The following is a 12,067-nucleotide window of genomic DNA, read 5'->3' as shown; positions in this document are numbered from 1 at the left end:
AGTGTCTTTGACTTATTCATATTCACCAGTAACTCACGACCTCCATGACATTGTATTCTGTATTTTTAAAGTATTTTATTTTATTTTGGGTGGTACTGGGGATGGAACCCTTCTACCTCCGGAGTACACTCCCAAACCTATTTTACATTTTTTATTTGGAAGCAGGGTCTCTTAAACCGGCTCAGCTGGCTTTGAACCTGTGCGATCCTCCTGTCTCCGCATCCCAAGCGCGGGGATGACAAGCGTGCGCCACCACGCCCGGCTATTTTTAAAGTATTTTAAACAATGAAAAAAAATATATATATTTTGGTGGTACTGGGGTTCCTGGAAGCCCTTCTACCTCCGGGCTACACTCCCAGACCTATTTTTACATTTTATATTTGGAAACAGGGTCTCCTGAGCCAGCGCGCGCGGCTGGCTTCGAACCTGCGCGATCCTCCTGTCTCTGCCTCCCAAGCGCGGGGATGACAAGCGTGCCCACCACGCCCGGCTTGAAAAAATATTTTATGGTCAGACATCACCTATGTGCCATACATGGGTGAGGATGGACATTTCCCCCCTTTCACTGTGAACTACAGGTCAGAGAAAGGAGAGATTTACACACGTCTGCATACAGAAGCAGGTCAATCACTCCAGAGAAAATTCTGATTCTTGATACTGCCTGAGGGCAGAGTCTCCTCTCCTGGAGCCCCAGGGGAACCTTACACCCAGAAGAGGGAAAGGTTATTGGTGGTTTGCCAAGGGAGGACTGTCAAGAGACCGACAGAAGGGTATTTTGATGGCATACATTAAGAATGAGAGGTATATTAGCAATGAATGGTCTTTATTGGGACACAATTGTGATTACTCTAAACCTGAAAATCCACCAGTTGGTGGAAGTCAAAGAACTCTACCCACGTGGTGCCTGGCAATTGTCCCTGGGGAGACTTTAGGACAATGAAAGGATTTTGAATAATTGCTTTAATAACTAAACTGACAGACTCAACAAGGCCTCTCCCTCAGGTAATTCTCTGCATCAGTAAAAGCATTTGACCTTTATGTATATGAAGTCACACATCAATGTAGACTAGCACTTTACAGGAGAAGCAGGTGTGAAGATACATACTGCTTCAATGGGATTAAGTTTTTTTTTCTGTAATGCCAATTTACATTATTATTATTATTATTATTATTATTATTATTATTTATTTTTGGTGGTACTGGGGTTCCTGGAAGCCCTTCTACCTCTGGGTTACACTCCCAGACCTATTTTTTTTTATTTTTGGAAACAGGGTCTCTTAAGCCAGCGTGGCTGGCTTCGAACCTGCGCGATCCTCCTGTCTCCGCCTCCCAAGCGCAGGGATTACAAGCGTGCGCCACCACGCCCGGCTTATTATTATTATTGTTGTTGTTGTTGTTGTTGTTGTTATTTTGGTGGTACTGGGGTTCCTGGAAACCCTTCTATCTCCGGGCTACACTCCCAGACCTATTGTATATTTTTCTTTGGAAACAGGGTCTCTTAAGCCAGTGGGGCTGACTTCAAACCTGTGGGATCCTCCTGTCTCTGCCTCCGAAGCGCAGGGATTATGAGTGTGCGCCACCACGCCTGGCGCCCTATTTTTTATTCCTTATTTTGAAACAGGGGTTCATTGAGTTGCAAAGGGCCTCACTAAACCTCACTGAGTAGCTGAGGCTGTCCGCGAACTGCGATCCTCCTGTCAGCCTCCCGAATGCTGGGAATACAAGTGTGCGCCACCACGCCCGGCTTTTACTCTTTATTTTTAAACATGGTCTCACCAAGTTGCAGAGGGCCTCACTAAGTAAGTAGCTGAGGCTGGCCACAAACCTGTGATCCTCCTGTCTCCGCCTCCCAAGCACAAGGATTATAAGCATGTGCCACCACGCCCAGCTTTACTTTGTTATTTTAGCAAATATTACTGAAATATTTTTTCATAGCTTTGTTCTAAATAAAATGTGATTGTCATAAAATGATTACATCATGGAGGAATGTTATACACTATTTAAACATTTTTATAGCCCCAATCTGATTACTTCCTGTTTATATTTTATTTATTTTTTTGGTGGTACTGGGGTTCCTGGAAACCCTTCTACCTCTGGGCTACAGTCCCAGACCTATTTTATACTTTTTTATTTGGAAACAGGGTCTCCTAAGCCAGCGCGGCTGGCTTTGAACCAGCACGATCCTCCTGTCTCCGCCTCCCAAGCGCGGGGATTACAAGCGTGCGCCACCACGCCCGGCTATATTTTATTTTGATTAAATTTTAATCCACTGGCTGGCGCATTATAGTCTCAGATCACAGTGCAGTCCAGATTGATAGTGACATATATGTGCCCAGAGCGCTTGGTGGTCCTCCCGCATCCGGTTGGCTCTCTCTTGAGGTTCTTGGCAGTTCCCATTGCTGCATGGAAGTGCTTCAGGTTAATGGAAATCCCATGTATGAATCCTTTGTGCCTTTGTGGCCATATTGAGGAAGATTCTATTCATGCCCTTGTGTTGGAGTGATAGTCCTATTCCCTCTTCAAGTAACTGAATAGTCAGTGGTCTAATTCCCAGGTCTATTAACCATTATGAATTGACTCTTGTGAAAGGTGAAAAAGTGGGTTTTATTTCCATTTTTCCCTACATATAGATAACCAGTTTTGACAACACCATTTGTGGAAGATGCTATCTTTTTCCCCCCAGTATATGTTTTTGGCCCCTTTGTCAAAAATCAATCGGCTGTGTGTGGATTTGTTTCTGAGTCTTCTGTTCTGCTCCGTGGTTCTAAGTGTCTACTTTGGTGCCAGTACCACGCCGTTTTTATCAGTACTGATCTGTAGTGCAAAGTCAGAAATTGTGACGCCTCCTGCGGGAATCTTATTGTGCAGAACTATTTTGTATATTCCGGGTCTTTTGTTGTTCCATATGAATTTAAGAACTGATTTTTTTTCTATATCTGTGAACAATGACCATGACATTTTAATAAGGATTGCATTGAATCCGTAGATAATTTTGGAAGGATGGCCATTCATCAGCTCTAAAAATATTCTGGTTGAGCTTATTGGGTCTTTTACGTATAAGCTCATGTCACCTGAAAATAAAGATGATTTCAGTTCTTCTTCTATTTGTATTGGTTTGATTTCCTTCAAGAGTTTCTTATTATTCTATTATTTGTTAACTATTGGAAGGTGTAGGGCACACTATTGCCACATTTGTGATTAATACAATTGTACTGATATCAGAAGATAATTTACATTTAACCAAATCATACTTATCAAATTTGAAGTTCAATAAAGTCAGAGATTATTATATTAAATGACTTTAAATAAACAGACAGAAGTCGAATGGGCACTGATATTGACAAGAAAGAATAATTAAAAAGCATAAGAATGATATAATGTTCCTGGGAGATAACAGTCACATACCAATGTTTTCTTTTTGGGTGGCAGGTTGCTTGGGATTCAACCCAAGGGTCCTCTACCTCCAGCCCCTTGCTATTTTTTTTTTTTATTTTGAAACAGGATCTTGCTAAGTTGATAAGGGTGAGCCTTGCTAAATCGAGAGTGGCCTTGAACTTGTGATCCTCTTTAATCAGCTCTCCAAGTTTTATATTATAGACATGTGCTGCCATGCCCAGCGGTACCCTTATTTTCTGATTATGAATTGTCGACTTTAATTTAGTGTTCCAATAATATAGTTTTAGCTCTATTACAGTATTTATAAATATCTTAATAAAGAGAATTGAAATTATTTTCTTAAAAGAGAATAAGGTATATTTGGCGGTTTCTTAAATACCTTTAGTTAGAATGTTTTTTTCCTTAAAAGGGAAGGAGAGCCGGGCGTGGTGGCGCACGCTTGTAATCCCCGCGCTTGGGAGGCGGAGACAGGAGGATCGCACGGGTTCGAAGCCAGCCTCAGCTACTTAGTGAGGCTTTCAGCAACTTAGTGAGACCCTGTTTCCAAATAAAATATATAAAAAAAAAGGTCTGGGAGTACAGCCTGGAGATAAAAAGCCTCTGGGTTCCACCTCCAGTACCAAAAAAAAAAAAAAAAAAAAAAGAAAAAGAAAAAAAAAAGGGAAGGAGATTTCATAATTTTTTCTTTTCTTAAAAAGGGAGGCTGTATTTTTCCGTGCTCAGGAAGTTGTTACACAGAATATCCTTGCTCTCTCACTAAAGTATACGAGCACAGAGAGGTATGAATACTGCAGAACCCATTCATGCAAATGTTCAGAGAAGATCAGATAAGTCACAACTGAAAAATACGGCTACAGGCATATGGAGTTAAGAGTGAGTGCATTTCTTTTGTGAGGAGCCCTTTCTTGTTTCCTCATTCTTATATCCCCTTTTTATTTTCACAAAAGGTGTCCAAACAATACAGAAGCATTAAATTTAACAGGCATCTTAGAATTCCACCTCCTGAGCCTCTCAGAGGACCCAGAGCTGCAGCCCGTGCTCTCTGGGCTCTTCCTGACCATGTACCTGGTCGCGGTGCTGGGGAACCTGCTCATCGTCCTGGCCGTCGGCTCTGACCCCCGCCTCCACACCCCCATGTACTTCTTCCTCTGCAACCTGTCCTTGGCGGACATCGGTTTCATCTCCACCACGGTCCCCAAGATGATTGTGGACATTTTAACTCACAGCAGAGCCATCTCCTACGCAGGCTGCCTGGCACAGATGTCTCTTTTTACCATCTTTGGATGCATGGATGACCTGCTTCTGACGGCGATGGCCTTTGACCGGTTCGTGGCCATCTGTCACCCCCTGCACTACACAGTCATCATGAACCCCCGCCTCTGCGCCTCCTTACTGCTACTGTCTTCATTAGTAAGCCTTTGGGACTCCCTGTTCCACACTTTGATTGCCTTAAAATATTCTTCCTTCAAGAATGGGGAAATTGCTAATTTCTTCTGTGACCCTTCTCAACTCCTTCATCTGGCCTGTTCTCATACTTTTATCAATAACGTAGTCACGTATTTGGTGGCTGCCATCTCTGGATTAATTCCCATCTCAGGGATCCTTTTCTCTTACTATAAAATTATTTCCTCCATTCTGAGGGTCCCATCCTCAGGGGGGAAGTACAAAGCCTTCTCCACCTGCGGGTCTCACCTGACAGTCGTTTGCTTGTTTTATGGAACAGCCTCTGGAGCGTACCTTGGCTCAGCCGTCTCACATTCTCCCAGAAATAGTATGGTGGCCTCTGTGATGTACGCGGTGGTCACCCCCATGCTGAACCCCTTCATCTACAGCCTGAGGAACAGGGACATTAAAAGCGCCCTGAGGAGGCTCCTCAGCAGAGCAATCCAGTCTCAGGACCCGAGATGTCATTGAAAATGTCATTTGGAAAATGCAGCAAGAGTAAACATCTAGTTGTGTTGATTATACCTCCTGGGTCACATGATTTTTATGGCTTGATGTCATTTTTTTTTGTGCTACTGGGGTTCCTGGAAGCCCTTCTACCTCCAAGCTACACTCTAGACCTATTATATATTTTTTATTTATTTGGAAACAGGGTCTCTTAAGCCAGCGAGGCTGACTACAAACCTGCGCGATCCTCCTGTCTCCGCCTCCCAAGCGCGGGGATGACAAGCGTGCCCACCGCGCCCGGCTTAGTGGCTTGATGTCTTTAATTCATCATTTTGTTTATAGTAGAATGGAGGGAGACAGGGCTGGGGGGCTACAGGCATGGGAAGATTTGCAAAGGGCACCAGTTTTCAATTTGGGAAGAAGAATTTCTGGGAATGGATGTGTGAGCACATCAGTGCAAAGGTGATGCGTGCCACCGACTTGTACACACAAAGTGGAGAAAGGGTGATGTGATGTGTCTCGTATCACAATGAGTGATGGAGATAGAATACACATTTATCTTAAAAAAAGCCTTATACACAAAGACTAGAACGTCATGTTCTGTCTCATAAATGGGACTAAACAAAGTCGCTCTGAAAGTGGACGTGATATCCAGAGAGTAGGGAGTGTTCCGAGGCAGGGGCGAAAGTTGAACAAGGATGGTTAAGTGTGATCAATATAAACTCAAAGCACGTAGAGAAATATCACACCGGATTCTATTAGTGTATGGTAGTGTGTGTTAGCGAAGGCACACAGACGTGAGTATTAAACGTGCTTCTTGCTGAGTAGAAGACCTGGTGGACTTTAGGAGACGTTCAATTTTTCCTCGTCTTCTTCCTCCATTATAATTAAAAGATCCTTAGGGATTTGGAGAACACGACCCAATTTTGCTAATTAGGAGTTCTGCGCATGAGGCCTCGACATTCATATATAGTCCTAACCAGCCTGAGCCTCCAGCCTTCCTTCAGCTTGGTGATTCTAGTCCAGCGGGCTCCATACCCGTGTCTTCTTCTCCTATGATTTTCTGCACCAGGAAGCTCCTATCTCACACCGTCTTCACATTCATCCTGAGAACAGAGACCAAGCCTTCAGGAGAGATTGAGCAGATAAGCGGTGTTGGGTTCTCAGCCCTTAGTCATGACCCAACAGAGTCCCGGCTTGACCCAGTAAGTGCTAAAACAGAGGGGGACTGGAGGCTTGCCTGTTGGAAGGGCTAAGTTCTCATCGTCAGGACAAACCTGGAGTTCATGGAGCCCCAGGAAAAGGTTCCAACGTGCAAAACATCCTCTATGGGGACGGTGAAGTGCATGCTCTGGATGTCTGGGGTGGGGGAGTCTGAGAAATCACATGTAGTGTCTATCTTTCCTTGCTCACTGGTTCTAATACCGATGGATAGCTCACCCAGGATAGGAGAAAGTGGTCCCTCCAACCTTTCCTGCACACTCCAAAGGGGTTAAGAAGGCTATTGTAAGGACGAGCAGTGGGATGCAGTTACCCGAACATCCCCAGTCACTGCTGAGAGCTCCTGAGATCCATGTGCTGGACTCTGTATCCCATGTGACCTGTTTCATGTCACCTGCAGAGTATTTCTCTTAATAAGTGCCACACTCTTATTCTTTTACATATGAGGAAGGACGTAGCATGTTTTGGTAATATGCACTAGAGTTTTAGAGAAGAGGTGAGCTCTGTTCTAACAAGGCTAACTGATTTCAGACAGGCGGCATCTTGCCAGTAAAATCCTGGCAGTCTGCCCCTTTGCAAACCCAAGCATCCATCTCACTCTCTGACCCTCCAGGCGAAGCCCTTTGCTCACTCTGGACTTCTCTTTAAAGTTCCTCATAGATTCCAAGGCTCAGCATTGAGTGGCACCGGTTGTGTGCACTGTAGGAAAAATGGTTCAGGTTTCAGATAGAGATCCCACAAAGTATAGACAGGTAATCATGACGGGCCACTGGCTCTTGCCCAAGTCCAGAGGACCCTCACCGCTGTCCACGTCCATTGGCTGTCTTGTCTCCAGCCCACTGAGTCTCAAAGGACACATGTGCTCAGCTCTTGATTTTATTCTTACTCAGAAATCTGGAAACACCTGTTACACATGTCTTAAGTGAATGTGTGGTTGAGAATCCTTTCTCCTGTCTCCAACCTCTGATAGCTGGTAACAGAAAAATTTAGTTCATCAAACCCAGAGATTGAAAATTTAATGTTCTCTCCTCTGAGAATTGTCTCTGAGAGTTTCCATTGTCAACTGAGGTCATTTTGGCTAAGGCAGCTGCAGTGAGAGGAGACTGAACAGATAATGGGTACTCCTGAAGTGCTTATTAGCTGATGAATACATAAAATAAAGGAAAAGCATGATTACAATATTATCATCAGTAATGACATTGTTAATATTATATCATTCAGCTTTGATTAGATATGACTTTTTTCTATTTTTGCTTTTTTTCCTTTTTATTAGTGCATTGTAGTCAAACATCTTAATGGAGTAATAGTACATTTCTCTTTTGTTCTAACATAAGCAAACGCTGTGTATTTGGTGAAGGACGACTAATTCATTTCTAATTCTGCAGAGTCTGTACCTTGTTATGCACAGAAGAGGCATAAAAATAAAATTCTCTTTATTTATCGAAGCTATCCTTTTTTTTCACTTGCAATTTTTGGGCATAACAAGTGTGGTTTCTACACGCACGATGTTTCCGTCTTCACTTTCATCCAGTTAAGGAAGATCCCATAGAGCTAGAGAAGATAAAGCTGTTCTTTGTTTCTGTGTCAGGAATGCATGGTTCCATCATCCAGTTAATTACACATACAGATCAACTAATAAAAATATAGCAGACGTTTTTATGGCATCAAAAATAATGAAAGACCAAGAAGGGAAGAGAGCAGGTAAAACTCATGGTTTGGGAGAAGGAATGTCCTAGAGTTTCACAGCTCGATATCATTCCGGACTCCAATGTCTTTGCTATTTGTGCCCATCAGCAACTCACTCCTTGTATATCATTGAATTCTGTCTTTTTAGATATACTTTTATTGGCCCAGTGTAATTACACATCGTAGTGAGGTTGAAAGTGATGGAAATATACGTGCACACAGCACGGGTGCGGTGGCATTAGTGAACTTGGTAGTACGATACCTTCACTTATGGCACTTATGGACAGAGCATTATTCGAATTTCCTTCAGCAAGCCTTCCGTTTTCTCTTCTCGCTTCCCTCCCCAGTTCCCTTCCAATATTCTACTGGTTTCTTCTCTAAAAAAAAGTAACAATGATAACAAAATATTTTTGGGTTCAAACATCACTTATGCACCATACAAGTTGATTTGGAAAAGGAACATATGTTCAGAGAGGCAGAGAGAGATTTATACACATTTTTCAAATAGTAGCATTCCCATGACCCACTACTAAAAAGAGCATTTCTTGATTTCATGCCTGAGAATTTCCATACCTGAGCACCTGCTCCTGTACAGGAGCCAGATCGAAATATCATACTAGAAGAAGATGGAATTTCTTGGTGGTTTGTCATGAGATGATTATTAACAGGCTACAGGATATTTTCATGGTCTCCATTAAGAATTAGTAGGGTATATTGATAAAAACTGATTTTTTTTTGTTGGGCAAGCAAAAGAAATTTTGTGGTTCTTTTTTGTGGAATTGAACACAGGGGCATTTTACTTTTAGCCTTATTTTATTTTTAAATCTTGAAACAGATTCCTATTAAGTTGCTGAGAGTCTAGCTAAGATGTAGAGGCTTGGCTTCAAACCCGTCATCCTCCCGTCTCAGCCTCTCCCATACTGGGATTACAGGTGTGGGCCATCATGTCCAGGGGGACAACAAATGTTTTTGATGGAGATCAAGGGATGTTCAAGGTGATTAGTAGTAAACTTAAATATACGCCAGTTGTCAGAAGTCGAAGGACTGTCCTCTACCCACGTAGTTCATGGAACTTTTAAATAGTGTGGTTTAGAGAGAGAGGAAGGAAGCCCTTCGGTTGACACAAAGCACACATACAAAATTATCAACACCAGTCTCAGTATCGTGTATGGGGGAGGGGAGGGAGGGGAGTGAGAGCTGGGGGAGGTCACCAGGTACCCTGTGCACACCTGTCTCTGTCACTCTGAACTTTGTAATGATGTATGATTACAATGCACCAGCAAAATAAATAAAAATAAATTTTAAAGGTTGTCTTGGTCCTACATTGACAGATGAAATAGTGTGCCCCCCTCAAGTAATTATCTGTATCACTTAAAGCATTTTTATTTGAAGTATGTAGACCATATGTCAATGGATTCTGGCACATTTCAGGGGAAGTGGGTGTTATGATAGGTACAGTTTAGGTGGGCTTTGGGTGTTTATAAAAAAAGGTGGCCTGCATTTTACTGTGGTCATGGATGTATTGTACACGTAAAGCTCTCAGTCTTTTAACCCTGTTCATCTGAGTGTCACTGAAACACATGTGAAGAGAAGGGTGCATATAAAATCTAGAACCCAGTAATAACAAGAGTTCAAAGAAGGTCAGGTACGTCACACCCGAGAAATATTGCTACAGGTGTATGAACTTGTGGATTTTAAGTGTGAATACATAGCTTGTGCTGGGAGCCTGTGTGTGTGTGTGTGTGTGTGTGTGTGTGTGTGTGTGTGTGTGTGTTCCCATTCTAACTCTTTTTTCTTGAAAGGTGTCCAGGAAAAACAGGAGCAAAAAATCTGACACAAGTCTTAGAATTTCATCTCCTGAGTCTCTCAGAGGAACCGGGATTGCAGCCCGTCCTCTTTGGGCTGCTCCTGTCCATGTACCTGGTCACGGTCGTGGGGAACCTGCTCATCGTCCTGGCCGTCGGCTCTGACCCCCGCCTCCACACCCCCATGTACTTCTTCCTCTGCAACCTGTCTTTTGTGGATATCTGCTTCATCTCCACCACTGTACCAAAGATGATACTGGACATCCAGACGCACAGCAGAGTCATCTCCTACGGGGACTGCCTGGCACAGATGTCTCTTTTTATCATCTTTGGATGTATGGATGACCTGCTTCTGACGGTGATGGCCTATGACCGATACGTGGCCATCTGTCACCCCCTGCAGTATGCGGTCATCATGAATCCTCATCTCTGTGGATTCTTACTGTTGATGTCATTTTTAGTTAGTCTTTTGGACTCTCTGTTGCACACTTTGATTGTCTTAAAATATCCCTTTTTCAAGAACGTGGAAATTGAAAATTTCTTCTGTGACCCCTCTAAACTCCTCCATCTGGCCTGTTCTCGTGTTTTTACCAATAACTTAGTCATGTATTTGGTTGCTGCCATTTCTGGGTTGATTCCCATCCTGGGGATCCTTTTCTCTTACTATAAAATCGTTTCCTCCATTCTGAGAATCTCATCCTCGGGTGGGAAGTACAAAGCCTTCTCCACCTGCGGGTCTCACCTGGCAGTCGTTTGCTTGTTTTATGGAGCAGCCTTTGGCGTGTACCTTGGCTCAGCCATCTCACATTCTCCCAGAAAGGGTGCGGTAGCCTCAGTGATGTACGCGGTGGTCACCCCCATGCTGAACCCCTTCATCTACAGCCTGAGGAACAGGGACATTAAAAGGGCCCTGAGGAGGCTCCTCAGCAGGGTCGTCTAACCTCAGGACCTGTCATATCCATTTGGAATGTAGTTTGTAAAATTCAGCAGAGGTAAGCACCTAGACATGTCTATTCTGTCTCTGGGGTCACATGATTTTGTAGTTTGATGTTAAGTCCTCATTTTTTTTCCTGTTCTGACACTGTCACCAATGATATAGTCATGTATCTTGTTGAGGTCGTAATTGGTTTTATTCCATTTCAGGAATCCTTCTGTCACCGTAAAATTGTCCCCTCCATTCTGAGAATCCCGTCTTTGGGTGAGATGTACAAAGGCTTCTTCACCCGCAGGCATCACCTGGCAGTTGCTTATTTTATAGAAGGGGCTTTGGAGTCTACCTTGGCTACGCTGTGCCATTCTCCATGGAAGGGTGCGGTGGCCTCGGTGATGTACAGGGTGCCCCCCCAGTGCTGAACCCCTGGAACAGGAGCCTCACGAGCGCCCTGAAGAGGCTCCACAGTGGAGGAGTCTAATTTTGAGACCTCCAGCTCCAGTTGGAGAAGTAATAGAGCTTAATTTTGTTGTTGTTGTGATACTGAGGGTGGAACCCAGAGGCTTTCTACCTCCGGGCTATACTCCCAGACCTATTTTATATTTTATTTGGAAACAGGGTCTCACTAAGTTGCTGAGAGCCTCACTAAGTAGCCGAGGCTGGCTTCGAACCCGTGCGATCCTCCTGTCTCAGCCTCCCGAGCGCGGGGATGACAAGCGTGCGCCACCACGCCCGGCAATAAAGCTTAATTTTATACCTGTGGATCATGTCTCCTTGGATCTATTCACTTTTAGTTTCCTTACTTTAATTTCTGATGATATTCTATGGTAGAATAGTGGATTCAAAGGCTAAAGGGGGGGATTGAAAATGAGTTTTCAAAATGGTTATAAGGTTCCAGTTTGAAAGGGTGGACACTTTCTGGAGATGGATGATGGAGATTGTCCCACAAAACTGATGGTAAAAATGTCACTCATCGAGTCCTGAGTGTGATTAATATGATAACCTTTTTATTATTCATTTTTTCCCCAATGAAAATAGAAATCAAATACGGATGAATCTTTTAAAACTATATAGAAATAATAGAAGTGAATAGTGCACATGTATGTCTCCTTAAGGAAAGGAAAAGGTCAATTTTTGT

At 43.4% G+C, this 12,067-nt stretch overlaps 1 protein-coding gene across 1 annotated transcript; it reads left to right on the top strand.

The window, feature by feature from the left end:
- Positions 1 to 4,455: 4,455 nt before the first annotated feature.
- LOC308276394 (olfactory receptor 7E178-like) lies at positions 4,456 to 10,938 on the top strand (the record flags this gene model as incomplete). The annotated part of the gene is made up of 2 exons (XM_080715132.1): positions 4,456 to 4,749; positions 10,402 to 10,938. 2 exons carry the CDS (start codon positions 4,456 to 4,458, stop codon positions 10,936 to 10,938), a joined length of 831 nt encoding a protein of 276 aa, XP_080571258.1.
- Between the last annotated feature and the right edge of the window lie 1,129 nt (positions 10,939 to 12,067).

This window comes from Muscardinus avellanarius (assembly GCF_963383645.1).
Source record: "Muscardinus avellanarius genome assembly, chromosome: 18".
NCBI classification, from domain to species: domain Eukaryota; kingdom Metazoa; phylum Chordata; class Mammalia; order Rodentia; family Gliridae; genus Muscardinus; species Muscardinus avellanarius.
This window is presented reverse-complemented; position numbering and strand designations above follow the sequence as displayed.